The sequence below is a fragment of the Aptenodytes patagonicus genome, chromosome Z, assembly GCF_965638725.1.
Source record: "Aptenodytes patagonicus chromosome Z, bAptPat1.pri.cur, whole genome shotgun sequence".
Taxonomy (NCBI): domain Eukaryota; kingdom Metazoa; phylum Chordata; class Aves; order Sphenisciformes; family Spheniscidae; genus Aptenodytes; species Aptenodytes patagonicus.
The window spans coordinates 22,868,421-22,890,063 of record NC_134982.1 but is presented as its reverse complement, the minus strand read 5'-3'; the positions used below and the strand labels follow the sequence as shown (position 1 = coordinate 22,890,063).

Sequence of the window (21,643 nt, the reverse complement as noted above, 5' to 3'; positions counted from 1 at the left end):
ACTGAGAGCCACCAGAAGGTGCAGACACAAAAATAGTTCTCTAAAGAATCAGTGTGGTTTCAGCAGGGCTTCTTAATTTTGACACAAGAGTTAGTACTTTCCAGGCACAAGCTGATTGTGTCCTTGTACACAGCCTGGTACAGTTAGCTCAAGTGCAATTTTAGTGGAACTTTGAAATCTGCACAAGTGGAAGCAGATTATGTCTTCCACTAAACGTAATCATTCTTTACAGAACTTGAAGCACTCATTAGCGTCTTGAAAACAGGTATGAATATTTTTCACATAGGCTAACTCTAGCAGCTGAAATGGAGCTAAATGCTTGGCTGTAGTTTACTTAATGGATCCAAATAAATGTGTCTGCCCTGAGCCTTCCAAGTATATCCTGTAGTACCTGTATTATGGAGATTTTTTCCATTATCCTGGGCATCACAGCCCTTTGATTACTTCAGGTAATGGAAAACCAGCTACTAGAAGATGTACCAGAAACAAGGTCGTTCACATAACTCTAAACTGCATTAGCAAAAATGTATTTGTATAACTTAGTTTATTTTTCAGCAATGTGTTCCTATTATTACACAAAGCGTGATTGCAGTCTTTCCATTTAGGACACCTTACACTTCCTATTGTCTGTATTTGTCTAACATTTTTAAAACTTTCCAAGTCTTTTTCCCAAGTAATGGGAAAAAATAGCCCAAATTCAGGACAAGAGTATTTGAGGATAAGCTGAATAAAGTTTTAATCTTAAGTACATAAGGTAAATATACTTTATATTTACACATTTTGAAAGGATTTGAAGAAAAACAAATGGAAAGTTCCTTCTGTGTGTGAGAACACCAATGCTAACACAAAATTTAATAACAGTACTTAAAGTGAGCTCAGTAGCTGTGACTGTACGATAATGTGTTTTGCATAAGACAAACCATCTTTGTTATCAGAAGTTATACACATGTAATACTCCATGTATCACTTTCAGCTTACTGCAATTCCACTGGAGCAAGAGGAAGAAAGAGAAATAACCTCTAGCCCAAAATAATATATTTTCACAAAATTCAAATTCATATTACAATTTAGATTATTGTTCTGGATTGGTGGATCCTATAGAACTAAGTATTTGCTTTTTCTTTCAGTTATTTACATAAAATGGTGTGTATAAATATTTTCCTAGAAAATCATATAAACTTTTTCATGCAATTTTTAGGTCACAGGCAAGAAGTACTGGCAGTGTCTTGGTCCCCACGTCACGAATATGTTTTGGCAACAGCAAGGTAAAGATGTTGCTGGGCTGTTATATGCATTAAAAATGTCTGATGGTAAAATTTAATATATTCATTACGCATGTTTTTTACAATTCAAATGCACTTTTAAAGTTAATCTTCATCATTTACTTTAACCTCTTCACAATTTTGTACATCTTGCCTAGAAAAACTAAGCCTGAAAAGCTATCCAAGTGATGCTTATTTTATAGGAAGATTGTACAGAATTTTGAAATAGTAATTGCATTTAATGGTATAGCAAAATGGTAGAGCATTATGGAGCTACTTACTTCTTATATTAGTGTGCGCATTGCTAATCTGGTTTATAACAAAGTAAAACATGTTTAGCTCGAGGTACCATCCTGGTTAATCACGCTCAATTATGTCAAAGAGCATAATGCAGGTAGCTTAGCTATTAATATCTCTATTCACAGTCTTAGAATATTTGCAGCAAAGTAATGTGTTGTCAGCACATTCAGTTGGAATACCACTTGGAAGTTAACAGAGTCAATCTGTAGTGGAGGGGAGCACAAAAGAACAAATTAGTCATTAGCTTTGTCAGATGCAGAACAGATGAGGAATAACAGTTAGGTTTGCTTTGTTCAGTTGAGATAGAGAGAGAGAGATACACTATATATATTCCCGATATTAATGCACTGATCTAACTTGAGAACACACAGGAAAAAGCAAATCGTACTTCAGTTAGAAGACTGCTTATCTAAGAAGCAGTTTGATTTGGTATATTTTCCAGCTGTAGATCGAAAAGGTGCAGTTGTTTTTGTTTAGCTGGGGTAAAAAGTGATTTATGTTTGTATGTTTGTTTGTTTTCTCCAAAAGGACAGTTAAGTTGCTGGGAACTGTCTAAATAGTTTCAGTAAATACATCTACACTGGTGACTTAGCGCATGGGAAGTGGTCTTTTCTATGAATTTACCTCCTGTCTATACCTGGGAGTCTTGTGGTGCACACAGGAGTATACTACTGGAATGCTCAAGTCAAGCTGCACATCAAGGTGCCATACAAAGTGCATTGTCTGCAATGTTGCTGTCTAAGCGTGTACCTAGTACCAACAGTTATCATAGCTTTTGTTGCTGGCAAAGACAGAGTGTGAGCAAAGCCTGAGCATGCAGCCTGGGAACCAGAATGAATCACAGCAGCCTGAGCCTTGGTCTTTCCCTCCTTGTGCCACCCTGGTAATGTAGACAAAGCCAGTGAGTTCCTACAGAAGCAAGCTGTCAGTGTTTCTCTGCCATAGCACCATGTGACTACAGAGCGTATAGACCTATCCAGCCTACGTGTATGTAGCCAACTTGCGTACCAGTCAGACTGTAGATCTGTGATAACAAGAGCCTGAGTTCCCAGACAACCATGACAGACAATGCTGGAGTCAGTAGCTACAGTTTAATCAACAGAAGAATTAGCAAGTTTATTCCTAGTCTGTATAAGTATGCAAGGGTTGTATGTTGTAGACAAATATTCACTCTGAACTTAGGTGTCTGTAGTGTACCAGCTATATTTATTAATTCATGTAAATGAATGTCTGAAGTCTGTCTTAAAAATCTTTTCATGAAATTTTGTTGGCTTCAATGTCACTGCATGATGAGTAGTTCAGAATAGTTGCTGGACCAGGGTGAGGGCCAGGTGGGTTGGCTAAAAACAGTTATTGAACCAGGGTGCACGCAATTTCCCTCATGTATGCAAATCTGTTTTTTTAGTGCTGACAGTAGAGTAAAATTATGGGATGTGAGGAGAGCATCTGGATGTCTGACTACGCTTGATCAGCACAATGGAGAAAAGTCCAAAGCATCTTCTGAGGCAGGTAATACAGAATATAATTGGTGGTAATCCATATGTAACTAGAAGCATTCTTATATTTCATAAATGTGTTGAATACCAAGACCAGCAAGGAGGCTAGTGGTAACCCAGTTGTTACCTAATGCATAACACAGGCCACTGAATTTTATTCAGTTACTTCAGTTATAGAGACAGTGTTTGTGGTTGGGGATCTTGTTTAGAGACATCTCCTTGGCAACAGTATTGTATCTGTTCTAAATGTTTTTCCCCCTAAAATGGGAAATTTTGCCATCAGTTTTATGGGCGGGAGAATTTTTTCCTGCTGTAGATTAAGTTTCATATAAACAGCAATCACTTCATACTTCAGAAGCTGTTCCAGTGGTGAATTACCCTCCTTTAAAAACAAAGACAACACAAACAAAACCCACAAAAGTGCATTCCTTTTGCTGTTTAAATTAGTCTTGCTTCTAATGCAAGCCTCTAGAATATTTTCTCATACATGATGCCGTAAAATCAATTATATTCTTTTTATACTGCATAAAGTATACAACGGAGTATAAATTTATGATTATATTTAATTGTACAGGAAGCTAAATTACACTCTTATTTCAGTACAGTCAAATGCATTAATGGTGCCTTGTATCAATTGTTATTAGCTACAACGTTAACATTTTTATGTATCTCTTCAGGTCACATTTCTGTACCTAAAAAACAAAACAAAACCAAAAAAACCCACTAAATCAAAGGGAAGTTTCTGAACTTTAAATTATAGTTCATGAATTTCGGTCAATTCTGGACAAAAGATACTTAATTACAGCAGGCCAAAAAAGTGCTTGAACAGTCGCTGCTCTGACGTAGAAATACATAGTATTTGGAGTTGAATCACAAAGTAGAAACTGTGTATCATGGCTCTGAACAAAGGGATTTGCATAGCATAAATCATAGTGATTAAAGCTAAAAGTCAGTTGTCTGACTTGTTATGTGCAACTTAATTTGCATGTAGAAAAATACATGCAAATCTCTGTAAAGTCAAACTAATTTTCCAAAGTGTACAGTTAGAGGATATGAAGTAGCAGTAAGTATCTGTTTTAATAACCATGCTCTCTGATGTGTAAATTGTAGTGTGGTAATATAGATGTTTGGTTTTGACAATTGTAAATTTCATTGAAATTCAAGAAATTACTGAGATGAAAATGCTCTAAAGAAATCTAAGACTTACAAAAAAAAGAAAAATTTGGACAAATTTTCTTTTACGAAAACCAAAATTCTATGTAACTCCCAAGATAATTAGTGCCATTATATACATTCATTTGAATGACATGTCGTCTTGTTCAAACACAACTGTCTTTTCAACCTTATTTCTCTGTCAGCTTCAAGATGATTTTTTGATAATCTAATGGCAGTGAAATCGACTAGGATATTAAATGTATTGAAATATAGCTGAACTAAACCAAATGCAGCTAACAATTTTTTTTAATAAAATCTTTGAAAAACAAATGCACTTTTTATCTAAGAAGTATGTCTAAATTCTGTACTGCAGTATAATGCAGAGATACCTTATCCATTTTTCAGTGAGTTAATTTATGGACACCATAATTAAGTTTGCTGTGGTAGCACTGAGTTGGATTTTAGCTACTTCAACATACTTAAGAATGTGCAGTATTGCAGGGTGAACTCAATTGAATTCATTTATTGTACTCTATAAACAACATAGAATAGAATAGAACATTCAGTTGGAAGGGACCTACAACGATCACCTAGTCCAACTGCCTGACCAATTCAGGGCTGACCAAGTTAAAGCATGTTATTAAGGGCAGCCTTGTCCAAATGCCTCTTAAACACTGACAGCCTTCGGGCTGCAACCACCTCTCTAGGAAGCCTGTTCCAGTGTTTGACCACCCTCTCAGTAAAAAAATGCTTCCTAAGGTCCAGTCTAAACCTCCCCTGGCTCAGCTTTGAACCATTCCCAAGCTTCCCATCACTGGATACCAGGGAGAAGAGCTCAGCACCTCCCTCTCCACGTCCCCTCCTCAGGAAGCTGTAGAGAGCAATGAGGTCGCCCCTCAGCCTCCTTCTCTCCAAACTAGACAAGCCCAGGGTCCTCAGCCGCTCCTCACAGGACATGCCTTCCAGCCCTTTCACCAGCTTTGTTGCCCTCCTCTGGACGCATTCAGGGACCTTCACATCCTTCTTAAATCGTGGGGCCCAGAACTGCACACAGTACTCAAGGTGAGGCCGCACCAACGCTGAATACAGCGGGAGAATCACCTCTTTTGACCGGCTGGTTATACTGTGTTTGGTGCGCCCCAGGATGCAGTTTGCCCTCTTGGCTGCCAGGGCACACTGCTGACCCATATTGAGCCTGCTGTCGACCAGCACCCCCAGATCCCTTTCTGCAGGGCTGCTCTCCAGCCACTCCTCTCCCAGTTTATGCTTGTGCCCGGCGTTACTCCGTCCCGGGTGCAGCATCTGGCATTTGTTCTTGTTACATGTCGTGCCATTAATCATTGCCCAGTGCTCCAATCTATCTAGATTCTTCTTCAAGTTCTCTCATCCCTCGAGAGAGTCAACAGCACCTCCCAGTTTGGTATCATCAGCAAACTTGCTACTGGTGCATTCAACTCCTGCATCCAGATCGTTGATAAATATATTGAACAGAACTGTCCCTAGAATTGAACCCTGAGGAACGCTGCTGGTGACCGGTCGCCAGCCAAGTGCTTTTGTAAACCAAGAGTTAAATTATTAATTTACTGATATGTTACCGTTTAAACAGCACTTTCAGTGCTATACACTGAAATAAAAATGTGTATACAAAATAGTAATTCTTCTGTGGAAACCTGAACCAGCTCTTTTTCCTGACAGCAAACACAGCTCACAATGGGAGAGTTAACGGTTTACGCTATACGAATGATGGACTTCATCTGTTGACAATTGGTACAGATGATCGGATGCGACTCTGGAATAGCTCCACTGGAGAAAACACATTAGTAAGTTTTCAAGGATCTTCAGTTATGTTTTTACTTGCAGTTAATTTTAGAAGATTTATGATTTGTGCAGTTGTCATTACAACTTTGGATATTTATTCATTTTCATAAAGGATATAGCTGCTTAATCTCATCATTAGAAGATTTTGTGAGCATTTTTTTTCAAGATTTCTTTTTTTATTTCTACTTATTATAAAAAAAAAAAAAAGAAAAAGCCTGGATCTACTTAACAATTGAATATGGTAACTTTAAGTTCATTAATTTGTGAGCATAGCTGAAAACACCTCAGACAGTAATGAAAACCTTCATATGCAGTGACTGTTGGTAGAAGTTTTGGGGTTTTTTTAAACACTAGTTGTCAGCATGCTATCCACAGAGCAATTGTCCATATGTAAGAGTTTCACTGATTGACTGCCTGGCCTTCTTGCAACTTTATTTGTGTTTTTGTGGAATCTTCTTTGTGGAGTTATATAGCAGTGTTAAAAATATCTGTCCCTCTACATTTGCATTGCAACCAAAGGGGGCAGGGGGGGAGGCAGAAATGAAATCTCTATTGCTACTCTAGTCTTTTCTATGGCTTGTTTTTTGCTGAAGATTCCTGTTTAATTTTCTGTTCAGTAAAGAAAATTGTTTCCTATGCTTATTTTGAAAGAAAGACATACTAGGTAAGTCAGTTTCCATGGGATTTTAAGACAATTGTGATTATGGTCTGTCATTGCTATCAGGAAAGGAAGAAATTTTGCTCTACCTTAGAAATCTTTTACTTCTGCTGCTTAGTTTCAGAACACAGCAAAAAGAATTCCTTATAGACATTTAAATGAAAGGACTTTTCTATCTCCACGCTACCCATATTTGCCAGCTTGTTCTCAACACTTCATATACAGACATCTTTCTGTCTTCACATCACCATAGCTAAAGTAGATAATACAGTTTGTTCACTATCCTGTCACCAGCTGGATCACTGTTTTTTGTTTTTCTGTGCCTGTTAGTTCATTGGCTTGTTTCATAGGCTATTTTACAATTTTCTTACTTGGTGTAGAATAGCTTGATCCTGCCTTGCTTTTTCAAGTCCAGAATTATATTGTCCAGAGTACTGTTTCTTCACACACTGCCCAGGGGTATTGCTTAAAATAATTTCAAGGCACCAGCAGACAAATAAATGCATGTACGGGTAATACAAGTTCACACCATAGTCCCTTTATTTCCCCTACTAGCCAGTCCTTTTGATCTCCATGATTTTTTTCTATACCTTTCAAAAGGTATAGAAATTAAGCCATGCATATGAAATTTCTTGAGCAATGAGCCAAATTTGGGGCCTAATGGATTGTTTTTGTTAGTAAGAGAAATGAATGTTGGAGTCGTACACATCTTGTGTACATCCTTTATCACAGAAAGGAGTAGAAAGTCCTGATTCACTGAGTATAGGAAGAATCAAACAGAATGAAGCAGCTTTTCTGTTTGTCTGTGTGCTCAGAGGACAAAGCTAGTTTTTAAGATCTTTCTTCAGTTCTTGTTTTGGCAGTATCCTTTCCTTTATGTTGCTCCTCTATCAAGCAGGAACATTTACACTGAGTATATCCGTGTAATTTACTTTTCCCAGCCTTCGCTCCTCCCTTTCATTGTACATGCCTTTGTTATGAGCAGTGTTGTAGCTTGGGAATTGTCGCTGTTACAGCTCACATGCTGTGTAAAGGAGTTTAATTGCTCTTTATCAGCAGGGTAATATGCTTCTTAAAACAACTAGCAATTAACAAGACTTAACACAGTCAATATTTACAAACACTTTCTTTACAAAATGAGCAGTATTATCCACAAAGGACATGATATAAGCTCCACATCTCATGAAAATATCCTCTCAATATGAAAAAATATCAACCTACTTGTATGCTAATCAAACTCTCTTTGTGTACATTTTTATGATGATTGAGAGAGATTTTCTCAGGACTCCTTTTTATTACACATTTCTTACAGAAGTGCTCTTTGCTATGAAAGAGCATACTTTAAAAATAGAGCAACAAGTAGTCTCCTTTCTTGCCTGGCTTATGCTGACTGATGCTTATATTTGCCTCAAACTTCCAACTCCGGCAATTAATGTAGTACGGATCAAGAACCTGACAAAGCAAGACATTTGTATTAGAATATTTACCTGCTAAACTTTACGAATCTGTTAGCTTATACTCAAAAGATTTCACACTTAGGATTTTTTTTTTTTTTTAAACTATAGGCCATGAGTTTAAGGTAGGGAGCTTTAAAATTAACCAGAGAGCTTTCCTAACATTGTATGTATAAGTGAATCTCTGTTTTTCAGCAGAAATTAAAAGCATAGGTTGTAGGACAATACTATTTGAAAAAATGTTTTATATATAATGCTATATAGTATTAATGAATTTAATTTTAAAGTACTGTTATTTTTATTAGAAAAAATGCTTCTTTTAAGTCATAAAATAATGTATGGATTTCAGGTGTTCGTAGTGGACTTCTCCCTCTTCATGAAAAAAAAAATGTATATTTTATTTGTCAAAATTCTAATCCTTTGTTTTAATTAAGTTTGTTCTCATGAATATATTTCTGTATTTTCTCATGAATACACTTTTGATGTCTGATAAGACCTAATTAGACTGATATATCCAAATGGAGTATTTCCTAGCGTGTTTGGAAACTTTCCACTTTCAACCTTTGGTGAGATTTTTATCTGTATAGGACTTGTCAAGAGCTTGAAATGTACAGACAGTAATAAGCTATACTACTTTTATTTGCAAGGCTTCCCACACACCTCACAAGCCAGGTCTCAGAAATGTAGCATTTGCTCCTATCCTAGCTGCCCTTATAGGGACCAGTATTGAATTTCTCAGTGGTGATTTACCTTTGGTTAGAAGATAGGCTTTTTTATCACTCTTAACTGGTCCATAATAATTTAGCAAGTTATCCTTTATTTGCTTCTTCTTCATGAGTCTCTTTCTTCTAATCCCTTTACTTCACCCTTTACTTGTGCCATCCCTCTGCTTGTCCTTCAGCTGTTTTCATACTGCCTATTCATCTCCTCCTGTTTCTTGGTAACACATGAGAGAGATGCAGGATCTTTCCCTACATTGCAGATGTTTTTCCTCTGTTCCTTCTTCACCGAGCAAAGGATGACTTGCTGAGAAATCCTTAGGGCTAGTTCTTGCGTTGTCTAGACTGATGCTTCTGTTCTTTGCCATCCTACTGGCATATACACTTCAGAAACGTAGTTTTGTGCAACATTAGTCAAGGGCACTTACAGGGTAGAAGGTAGTGTAGATCAATTTTTTCTTCAGTCTGTGGACTAAAGTCTTGCAATATTGGGACCAATGCTGTTTAATATCTTCATCAATGACGTAGACAGTGGGATCAAGGGCACCCTCAGCAAGTTTGCAGATGACACCAAGCTGAGTGGTGCGGTCAACACGCCTGAGGGATGGGATGCCATCCAGAGGGACCTGGACAAGCTCGAGAAGTAGGCCCGTGTGAACGTCATGAGGTTTAACAAGGCCAAGGGCAAGGTCCTGCACCTGGGTCAGGGCAACCCCTGGTATCAATACAGGCTGGGGGATGAAGGGATTGAGAGCAGCCCTGCGAAGAAGGACTTGGGGGTACTGGTGGATGAAAAGCTGGACATGAGCCAGCAATGTGTGCTTGCAGGCCAGAAAGCCAATCGTATCCTGGGCTGCAATCAAAGAAGCGTGGCCAGCAGGTCGAGGGAGGTGATTCTGCCCCTCTACTCTGCTCTGGTGAGACCCCACCTGGAGTACTGCATCCAGCTCTGGAGCCCTCAGCATAAGAAAGACACAGACCTGTTGGAGTGGGTCCAGAAGAGGGCCATGAAAATGATCATGAGGATGGAACACCTCTCCTGTGAAGAAAGGCTGAGAGAGTTGGGGTTGTTCAGCCTGCAGAAGAGAAGGCTTCGAGGAGACCTTCTTGCACCCTATCAGTACTTAAAGGGGGCTTATAAGAAAGATGGGGACAGACTTTTTAGCAGGGCCTGTTGTGACAGGACAAGGGGGAATGGCTTTAAACTCAAAGAGGGTAGATTGAGACTAGATCTAAGGAAGAAATTTTCTACACTGAGGGTGGTGAAGCACTGGCACAGGTTGCCCAGAGAGGTTGTAGAAGCCCCATCCCTGGAAACATTCCAGGTCAGGTTGGACGGGGCTCTGAGCAACCTGATCTAGTTGAAGATGTCCCTGCTCTTTGCCGGGGAGTTGGGCTAGGTGACCTTTAAAGATCCCTTTCAACCCAAACCATTCTATGATTTATAAGTGTACACTGTTGTGCATAAGGAGTTCTTTTAATAGTTTCAATATCTGAGAGAAAATTACTATGTGGATCATCTAGGAAAATGTTTAAGGCAGTAATTCCTGAATGAGTTCTAATTTCAGTGATAGTTTAGGTGCTCAGTGTAGATCTGGCACGCAACAGCCTGTGCAAATTCTATTTCAAAGTGTGGAACTGCTGATTTTTAGGCATATTTTTCTTTCCCTTTCTTAAAGTTGATATTAAGGAGAGTGAACTTTAATGAACAGAAAAATTATTCTCTTGATAGACATTTGTAATTGGAAATCTCAAGAGTTGTGTTAACATTGAGAAGCTTAAAATTCATTTTATCGCGTATTAAAAAAGAAATGAAATTGACCTTTTCATGTAAAGTTATTTCCTGTAGTTTTAGTTAATAGCTAACTGCATAATCCTTCATTTTACAGGTGAATTATGGGAAAGTCTGTAATGAAAGTAGAAAAGGACTCAAATTTACCGTCTCTTGTGGCTGTAATCCAGAGTTTGCCTTTGTACCGTATGGTAGTGCCATTGCTGTTTATACAGTTTTCACAGGAGAACTGATAACTATGCTTAGAGGGCATTATAGTACTGTCAACTGCTGTGTATTTCAACCTAATTTTCAGGTAAGTAAAGTAGAAACAATATTCCAGACAACCTGCAATATTTATGCAGATTTCCAAAACATTTGCACAAAAAGTATTAACTTTTCAGGGATGTGCTTTAATCAAAGATCTTGACATAAGAGAGAGTTCTGTGGCCTGTGTGTGTCAAGCAAGAGAAGTTTGGTCAAGTTCTTGGCGCGGCCCTTTCTATATTGGGTTCCTTCCACTATGCATTTCATCTCACATAGGTAACTTTTCTGTATACCTATAGTAATTTTTTGGCTTATATTGTCATTAATAAATCATATGTATTAAGGCTTTTGCCTGTTTTCTGTAAGACTGAAGAGGAGGCATTTGTCTTTCTCTGAGATACCTAAGGCAATAAAAGAAAGAAGGTGAAGTGCATTTAGGTGAAGTGCATTAGTATTGCTTTCAGTACCGAGAAACCTATCAAGTACTTTGCTAAGGTGATCTTGCTCAAATGCCTGTAGTTATACCAATCACTGGCTCTATGAACAGTTTGGATGAAGTGTTGAGAACATGATGAGCTTCTTAAATTAATCTGAGAACGTTTCACCTAATACCGTAGCATTACAAGGACTCATGGTGTTGACAGCCTTTTTTTCTTTTCCTCTACCCCTATGGTATATTTTTCACTTGTAATAAAAGGCTTAAGGATGACAAAGCTGAATTCGTTACGAGATACTTCACAACGGATTGTTCTTATGGCTTGTGGTGTGACGAGCAGAGTGGATGTTAGTATGGATTTTTACGGCTCTTACATAGTTGCCCTCAGGTATTGAGTATTGTACTTCATGTTCCAGCTCCTCTTTTCTCATCTTTTGTTTCTGAAATATCAGGCAGAAATATTTGAGGCAGAAAGGGCACATGGATATCTTTTCATGACCTCTCCTACAATACGTCATAGAAGTTAAGCTGGTAGCTCTTTCTTTGAGTCCAGTAACTTTGAAACAATGTTTCCCTATCACTGAGGTGGACTTCACTGAAAGTTTTGGACGTGTTGCAGATGAGGCAATAGAGCCCAAGCTAATAAGCCTTGCTAGACCTGGAAAGCAGTTCTGGCATGAATAGGCAGTGAGATACTAGATCCACTGAAAGGTGCAATATTCACGTTGTAGCTAAGACACATCTTTTCTGGACTGTTTTTGACTAGCTTAAAAAGTCCTTTGTGTTTTTAAGAGTAATTTCCCAACAAAAGTGCTAGTGTTTACATTAAGTCATCTTTGATGTTCTTTTTGATAAGCTGAAGAGGTGAGGCTCATTAAATCTCACTGTAAATCATGTTTTCCAGCCCTGGAAGTGTCTCTTGGATTTTAAGATCCTTAGAAAAGGATCACTCGTGTGTGAGCATGCACCAAGAACTGCATCAGTCACTATAGCTATAGGTTTATGTTGGCAAAAACTTCGTTTGTTTATCCGTTGTGATTCTTGATTCTCTTTCAGAATCACCTTTTTCCAGAGTTCAGGTCTATATCCTAGAAGTGTGACTGGATTTTCTTTTTCTTTAAGTGCTCTGCTTTTAGTTGTATTGAATTGTTACTCTGATGGAATAACATCACTATAGTCAGTGTGTCAACCCCAAAGGTAGTGGTAGTGTTATTTTGACTCTTTGTGTTCACACCTATACTTCCAAATAGCTCATTCTGTCCTGAGACAATTAAGTACATTAATCAGTCTTCATATAATCCAATAGAAATGATGATTTCCCAGTTAAAATTCATTTTCTGAGAATGCACTCATTTATAAAATGTATAGTTACCTGTTTTATTTTAGTCTTGCAAGTGATATTAAATCAATATGTTACAAAGTTATTCACAGCTGTGCATTTCTATTTTAGGTTACTAGTTGTAAATAAAATCCGTTTTGCTTGACAAAACCCGCTTTGTTGCAAACCATGTTGACTGATGTTGTTTATATTCCTATATCTTAACTCTACAGTAACTGAATCATTTAATCACCTTTTCCATTGTCTTGTTTAGGATTAAAGAAATGTCAGTTAGTTCGCTTGTATCTGTATCATTCCACTTTTTTCTTTTTTTTTTCTGAATGGCATATTAGCTCACTTTCAGCTTTGTAGTATTTCAATACGTATTAAAACATAATTAACTGAAGTAAGTCAGAAGTCGTCTTAGACAACTTTTCTAAGTCTCTGTGGTATGTTATGCATCTACTGGTGAAATGTGTAGCATGTGGCTTTCTAACATTTCTCTTGCTTATTAGCACATTTGAAATTAGTACACTATATTCCTGTGAAACAAGGTCTACATCTTTTCTGCATAGTTTCTACCATTTCCATCTAGCAGTGAGTCTCTGTCGTTGTTAAGAGTTTTCTTCATATTAATAGTCTTCTAAACTTCTTCTGCTGTCTTTAACCCTGCTGAGTGATTTTTGTCCTACCCACCCCTAAATCTGGTCCTTAGATTTTCTTACTATTTTTTTCTGTGTTCAAAATTTCTGGTAGATATTGGTTGCTGCCAGTCTCTCACATTCTTTCTGTTCATTAACTGTATTTTAATCACTACCTTTGTTTCACTTCATAAATGCAATAGGCCCTAAAAGGAACTTTAACTTTGCACCAATTATGTATTTGAGATGAGAAGTGTCTTCTGTTTGCTCAGAACCATATAATCAAATATGATCACTGATACCCAAGGAACTAGCTATTTGCAATCCAATGATACTAGTATTTATCTGTTCTTACGAGGTCCAAATTAATTAGCAGGTTTATGTGGAATACCTGTTGTGTTTGATATATTGTGTGGAGCTGTCTCCACAGAGTGGGGTGAGATTTAGTTAATGTGCGTATATATGCCTGTTGAGATCCTGGGAATAGAACCATAAAATACACTATATTATTGTTGGCCTAAATTATTCTTACGTAAATATCTCTGTAAAGTTAATAAGATGTTAGTCTGCTTGAGTAATAAGAACTGCAGAATTTGGCCCTTTAATAAGAGCCATTAATTTAATAGGAGGTTGGTAATTTCAAGGGTGGTGTGGAAGAGGAAATCTTCATTATGCAATCTCTTAGATGATGTTTACTGTTGGATCTAATATGCTAGACACCATTGTGCCATATTAGCTGCCTTAAAATAATTTAAGTAAACAAAAAAGACCTACATTTCCCTTTCAGAAAAAGAAATGGAGTAAAGCACCATGCACGAATAACATGTCATAAAATATTAGATAGGCATCAGGAAACAATTTTGCTTTAAATTATAGCTACTTCTATTGTTCAAGAAATGCCAGTGACATCTGCAAAGGTATTTGGCAAATCCAGTAGTTGGCTAATTAAGTAAAGATACTGAAAGTTAAATTAGGCTTTATTTGCAATCTTCCCTCAGAGTCTTAAAATATAATATTTCCATATATTGTACCGTAAACATGCATGGAGCATATTTGTAGTACAATATATGTGTATGTCCTGTACCATGAACATGTATGGAGCTCACTGGCTATTCTTTTGACCGACTTAAAGTATGAGTCACCATTTCAGGTTGTAATAATTAATTGTAAGTATTACTTAATGCAGTGGATATTATCTGAAGATCTTGCAATGCCAGGATCAGAAAGTGAGACAAGTGGTAATAAAGATTAAATGAAAGTACGCTGATGTCACCATGACATTGCTCACAAGGAGAGATTTTGGCATGGGAAGAGGTTTTAAAGTTCTAGTGGTATTCTGTATCCTGTCAAAGACAGGAGGCCTGAGTAGAGTACTGCTGACAGGATAAAGTGGGATTTGATCTATACCTTTGTGTAAGTTTGACCTGTCTTCTTTTAAGCAAGATAAGTAGGATGTTTCTCTCTTATAAAATTATAAACTCTAATCTTGTATGTGTTTTATGCATGAATAACTTCATGCATGGGACCAGTTTTACAAAAGTGAGCATGTCAGCTCTCTTGAATAAGATTACCCACATAAATGGGTATTTGTAGGAATTAGGCATTAAGTTCCTGCACCGTCAACGTGATTCATGCAGTTCTAGAATTAAATCTACGTAATATAGGAGACTTTCTGCAAACACAGAACTGTAATAGTTTGTTGAAATTATGTTGAATCAATGTATTAATAATGTGCACATATGCACAGAGTTGCTAGTTTAAGTGTAAAAGCCAACAGGGTTAAAGCAAGGCTTTCATACTGTTGGCCTGAATACAGAAAAAATACTTTATATGTTTCACTCAGGCAGTTTAAACACAGGACAATACTCAAGTGTTGTCAGACATCGCATATAATATGCAGGAGTATGATTCAAGATTGAAGGCATATGAGAATATCTTCATGTGTGTTCGTTTAAGTAGCACTTTGGAAAATAGAAGCATTATTAGTGCAAAATTTACTGCAAAGATGGTGCAGTATTTCTCATCAACAAAATTTCCTCAGTTTAAAGTGACAGAGAAGTCTGTATTTCCTTTAATGAAGAGCTAAGAAAACTAAGCTATATTTGACTGTTAGCTGTTTGGTGTGGAGACTGCTTCCATGTGTTCGCAGGGTGCCTTGCACAATAGGATCTCAGTCCTTAGTCACTACCATAATAAATAGAGTTATTTATATTAAAAATAATAAATTGGTCTTTCTGATCTCTGCCTTCCCAACAGGATACAGGCTTCAAATTGTTCTTTATTTGTTCTTTTCCTTCCCTAGGCATACTGAAACTATGTTTACTTAATACTTCTTTGTTCCATACTTACGCACGCTTCTAACATGAAGCATATTCTAGATCCTTTTGAGTAGATTAATATTTTTTAATTATAATAAAAAAATCTTTTCCTCTTTTTTTTTTTTCTTACTTCTCCATTGAACATAAATGATCTCTTAAGCTTCCTAATTGTTAAAATAGGTGTATTTTCAGGAGACATGAGAGAGGGAAGAAGAAAAGTGCATTTAAGCAATAAAGTTCATTTAAATGTGGGTAGTGCTGTTTTATATCTGGGAAAATATAAACACTCATTTTTGTTTTGGCATATCATTTAAAATACCATTTATCGAGATTATAATACAAATTAGAAATTGGATATTTGTCTTTATTTTTAAATAAAATTTTCATACACTTTTTTTCCCAACATTATATCTGTGTCACTGTTCAGTAAATTTGTGTAAAAGTAATTTTTGCTTACTTTCTTAAAGGAACTTTATAGTGGTAGCAAAGATTGCAATATCCTTGCGTGGATACCAGCTCTTCGAGAGCCAGTTCCTGATGACGTTTCTGAAAAGGTAATGAATTTGTGAGTTTGAACTATACTTTTCATGGCTATTTTACTTGGGGGTGTGTGTGGAAATTAAATATGAAGTATGTGTTTCACCATCAAAATTTGTAACAATTCCTAATTAAGAGGAGAATCACCTATTATTTCTGTGCAATCATTTGATTGTTGTGGGGTTTCGAGAGGACACTTTCTTTCATAGTCTAGTAAAAACTTTTGCAGACTTTTAGCTTCTTACTTAATTAAAAGCAATACTTGTCATTTGGCTATCAGTCTTTCAACTTCTCCTTTAGCTTCCTTAATTTCCATAGATTGTATTTTAAATTGTTTAAGAATATACTGTGTATTAAACAGTAAGATTAGGGATGCCACACTTCATACCCAAATATTTTTGATGCAGAAATATATTAAAGAAGATTCTAAACAAGGTTATTTTAGTGTTTGAGGCAAGACATTCGGGCTGTTAACAGAAAAGATCATATGTAACACTGTTTTCCAAGAGAGTACTTTCTCTCTCTTAGTATTACAGCTGGGCAATAAAAATTTCAGTGAACAGGGAAAAATTATAGATTTTAAGGAACTGAAACCATTCACAGAATCAGAGTTTGGCAAACTGTACTAATGTTAAAAAAGTCAGGATATATTAATGTTTTGCCTCATAGCATACAAAAATTCCACTTTTTAAAATTTCTGAAATGTTCCATTTTGGATGGGGAAATAAGAAGCATAAGATTTTTGTAACATTTGCTTTGCTTTGTAAGACAACTTATTTTAAAACTATCCTACACTTAAGCAAAGAAGAAAAAAATAGTTTCAAAGGTTAGATACCCTAAACCCAAAATGTGTTCAGTTGACCTGAAATGAACATTTTTGCTGTAACTGAGAATTTTGATGTGTGTGACTTGTTTATTCTTAGTCTGAAAAACAAAAACAAACCCACAGCAACAAGATTATTTACACAGCTCTGATTAGAACTGCCCCTTTAAATTTGACACGGTGGAGGTATGTAATATGTGCCATTGTTTTGAAATCTGTTAAGCTACAGCTGCTGTTTGCAAATGTTGTAGATGAGCACTGCCCCTGAAAGAAGCAGTTCTGGGGTCCACAGGCCACTAATTCCTGCTCGCTCTCATGTGCTAGGATAGCCATTTGAGTGCCTGTATGACCAGAACCTGAACGCAGGATAGAAGTAAAGAAGAAAAAAAATTTACGCCGAGTCAAAACTGTGATTCAGTGCACTGTGTAGCTGCACAAACCCTTTAGCTTGACCCTAGAGGGGCTGAGATGAGAAATAGTTGTTGGATGTGGATAGAGGCCAGGACTACTTCTTGAGATAGTAGTGCTCAGTTACGCTGGGCCAGGGAAATTATGACTTAAAACCAGTCTCAAACACAGTAATATCTATCTGTTATATTTTATACCAGACATTTGTAAAACTTCTAGTCAGTGCTCCAGATCTTTTTTTGTTGAAATTGGAATTGAATAGAGTACTATTTCTTTTCATAATTTATCCTGTCTCTAATCAGCGGAATGGCCAAAGAAGTGGTTAAAAAAAAATCCAGTAGCCATGAGAGACACAATAGTTTGTCTACATATAGTAATTTAAGAAATGCCTTTAGCATTGCCCTTATTTTATTTTAGTATGTTTAATTAAGCAAACCACTGAGAAAATTTTTATTTTCTTTAGTCTCTGCCTCAACAGCATTTAAATCCAGCATATGAAGACGCATGGAGCAGCAGTGATGATGAAGGCTGAATTTCAATTATGTGCTGATATAAAATTGACATTCAGGCACTGCGTTCACGGACTTTATCTACAGAATTGGATATTGTCAGATTTATTACAACTGGATTTTTGGTACAGTTCTGTTAGAGCAAGATCTTTCAGAAATGAGTTTCCACTGTTCTCTGTGTTCTTTCTTCACTGTTACAGTTAAATCTAAAGGATTACTTTTTCATACTTACTGACTTTTATACTTACCCTTACATATTGGTATACTTTATTCAGTGTTGAACAGCTGATAAAGTTAAAATAAAAGCCCTTGGGACCAGTTAATATTGCATTGTTTCTGGTATCACTAATACATAAGGAGATAATCCCTATGTTTCCAAGAGACATGATACAGAGGATTTTGCCTGAAGGAGGACTAGCTCAGGGATACTTACAGCTTATTTTTATCAATGTCTAGATGGAGCAGACTGTATCCATTTTCAAGTGCTTATGTGCTGTGGGAGCCAACAGGATTTTATGCCCATTCTTTTGCATTTTCAGTTTTGCATAAGTTTCTCCATAAAAGCAGTATTCAGTTCAGAAAGAAGTATAGCTGGGATCATCTATTCAAGTATTTATATGGTGACGCCATCAAGTAGTACCTGAATCTGTCCCAGAAAGTTAAGTCTTTTTTTATAATTGTGCATATCATTTGTATATGCCAACTGCAGTGCATGTATTTGGTATTTGAATTTCTGAAAATGTGCTCAGTAAATCAAAGTTAAGAGTAGAAACTAGTTTAATTAGAGTTTTTGTTGCTCCTGTTACCAGGTTTTTAAGATCAGTCTTCTATGTGTGAATCTTTCACACTTCCCTAGCCAGCGTCAAGAATTCCTGGACAGAAACAGGCTTGAGGTACAGTACAAGGCAGAGAGTAGATCACATTTCAAGTTAGAAATATCAAATGTAGTCGTTCAAAACTGTTTTCATTTGAATTTGTGGTCCTAATGCCTGCTCTGTTTTGAAAGGGAGGAGCTTTGTTGTGGAGTTATAGTCTCATCTTAGTCACTAGTTTGTGCTTCAGACATAGTGTATTCACCAGTCTGAGAGCTGAGTTAGAGGTTCCCATCAGATGTAGATGCAGCTCTGTAGAGGAAAAATTCCTTCCAAAACAGAGCAGATATTAGGACCACAAATTCAGACAAAAGGAAAAAAATATTGTACAAATAAAGATAATAATTTAATCTTTGTATAATGTGTATTATTTCTATGATTAGTATGTACTCTGGAATTAATTCACTGTGCTTTTGTATTCTAATATCTATACAAGATATAGGCTGTCAGTTTCTATTTCAATCTAGAATCTAGCATTGTAAAATGATACCAAGTGAGGACTGGGCATATGAAGGGAATGTTGTAATTAAACAAGCTTCATATATAGCACATACTTGCTGGGAGACACCCAAAATTTAAGTTGCGCTATTAAGTGGATACCTGCAGGGTGGAAGACTTTCAGAAGTTTCAGCTGAAGTTAAGGATCAGCCTGACACTGTCACTTTACAGGAATAGAGAAGAGAATTTTCTGTTTTTTTCAAATGATAGTTTTCATTACCAATGGTGGCTGTTCACTCTAAAATTGGAAAAACTCGGGAACAAATTTGAAGAAAGATGACACATTTTGATTTTTGTCTTGAAGAGGATAACTTTTTTTGTAATTGTGCATATCATTTGTATATGCCAACTGCAGTGCATGTATTTGGTATTTGAATTTCTGAAAATGTGCTCAGTAAATCATAGAGCTAGTTATCAAAGAATAAACGCATTATTTTTTTTCAGTTTTCAGTTATCTGTAATGTGACTATAAATGGTGTTGATTTTAAAATAAACAAAAAACCCACCAGAAAAACCACCAGCTCTATGGTGGTATATATATGGGAATATGGTATATATGGGAATGGTATATAAAATGGGAGAGGTAGAAAAATTACATTCATTAAAAAAAGTGAGAAATCATAAAAATTAAACACATAAATAAGAATGTTGCATTAATTCTCCTGGTTTTTTGAACACATTGGTGACATCCCCCCCCCGCCCCCCCCTTTTCTTTTCCAGGCAGAACAGTCCCAGCTGCTTCAGCCTCTCTGCATAGGGAGGATCACCTCCCTCAACCTGCTGACAGCACTCTTCCTTATGCAACCCAGGATGCTGTTGGCCGCCTTTGCTGCAAGAGCACATTGCTGGTCACTTTAGTGTCCACCAGGAGTGCTGGGTCCTTTTCCACAAAGCTGCTTTCCAGCAGGTTGGTCCCTGGCCTCTTCTGGGCCATGGGCTTTTTCCTCCTTGGGTACAGGATTTGGCATTTGCCTTTATTGAACATCACAAGATTCCTGTTTGCCTATTTCTCCAGTCTGTTGAGGTCCCCCTGAATGGTAGCAGCACAACCATCTGGTGCATCAAGCACTCCTCACAGTCTTGTATCAGCTGCAAACTTGTTGAAGGCACATTCTGTTCTATCATCAAGGTCATTAATGAAGATGTTAAACAGTACTAGCCCCACTATCGACCCCTGGGGTACACAACTAGTGACTGGCCTCCAACTGGACTTTGTGCTACTGATCACAACCCTCTGGACCTGGCCCTTCAGCCATTTTTCAATCTCACTGTCCACTTACCTAGTCTGTACTTTGTCATCTTATCTATAGCGGTGTTTTGGGAGACTTGTCAGGAGCCTTGCTAAAGTAAAGGTAGACATCATCCACTGTTCTCCTCTCATCCACCAAGCTAGACACTGTGTTGTAGAAGGCTATCACGTTGGTCAGGTATGATCTTCCCTTCATAAATCTGTGCTGACTGCTACCTTCTTGTCCTTTAAGTGTCTGGAAGTGGTTTCCAGGATTATTTGCTCCATCACCTTCCCAGGGATGGAGGTGAGGTTGACTGACCTGTATTTTCTGGATCTTCTTTCTTGAAGACATGGGTGACCTTGGCTTTCTTCCAATCTTCAGAAACCTCTCCTGCTCACTGTGACCTTTGCAAGATAATTGAGAGTGGTCTTGCAATGACATCAGCCAGTTGTGGGTGCATCCAGTCAAGCACCATGGACTTGTGTATGTCCAGTTTGTGTAAGTGTTCCCTAACTGATCCTCCTCTGCCAAGGGTACTGCTTCCTTGCTCCAGACTTTCTAGTGGTCTCAGGGAGCTGGGGTTGCTAAAGTCCAATCTTACCACTAAAGACCATGGTGAAGAAGCAGTGAGTATCTCAGCCTTTTCCGTGTTCTTCATCTCCAGTTCCCCTGCCCCATTTAACAGTGGGCCCACATTTTCCCTAGTCTTCATTTTGCTGCTGATATAGCTTAGTTTTGCTTTTCATTTTCCTCACCAGATTTAACTCCAGATGGGTTTTGGCTTTCCTAGCCATATCTGTGCATGCTAAGACAGTTTCTCTATTTTCTTCTCTGCTTCCACCTCTTGTGAGCTTCCTTTTTGCATCTTGAGCTTTGTCAGGAGCTCCGTTTTCATGCATGCAGACATCCTTCCACCTTTGTTCTATTTCCTGCATGTGAGTATGAACCATCCTTGAAAATCAACCAGCTTTCCTGGACCCTCCTTCTCATCAGGGCCATATCCCATGGGATTCTTCCAGACAGAACCCTGAATAGAGATCTATCTGGAAACATGGAAGCTTTCCTCTATACTTCTATGGGGCTCATCTTCATACTGTTGCTGAATAACTTCTTGCATGTGAGTTTTGCATAAGTTGCACTGTGAATGCAAT

At 37.4% G+C, this 21,643-nt stretch overlaps 1 protein-coding gene across 2 annotated transcripts in view; it reads left to right on the top strand.

Moving 5' to 3' along the window:
• The window catches only part of ERCC8 (ERCC excision repair 8, CSA ubiquitin ligase complex subunit), a 30,359-nt gene extending 10,649 nt beyond the window's left edge, over positions 1-19,710 (top strand). The window contains exons 7-12 of one of the 2 annotated variants that reach the window (XM_076362645.1): positions 1,199-1,265; positions 2,968-3,071; positions 5,909-6,033; positions 10,752-10,949; positions 16,081-16,167; positions 17,845-19,710. In XM_076362645.1, the coding sequence (XP_076218760.1) occupies positions 1,199-1,265; positions 2,968-3,071; positions 5,909-6,033; positions 10,752-10,949; positions 16,081-16,167; positions 17,845-17,913 (650 nt within the window). In that variant the 3' untranslated portion in view covers positions 17,914-19,710. The remainder of the gene's footprint in view (positions 1-1,198; positions 1,266-2,967; positions 3,072-5,908; positions 6,034-10,751; positions 10,950-16,080; positions 16,168-17,844) is intronic. The other variant, XM_076362646.1, reaches the window with a different exon arrangement.
• The last annotated feature ends 1,933 nt before the right edge of the window (positions 19,711-21,643 follow it).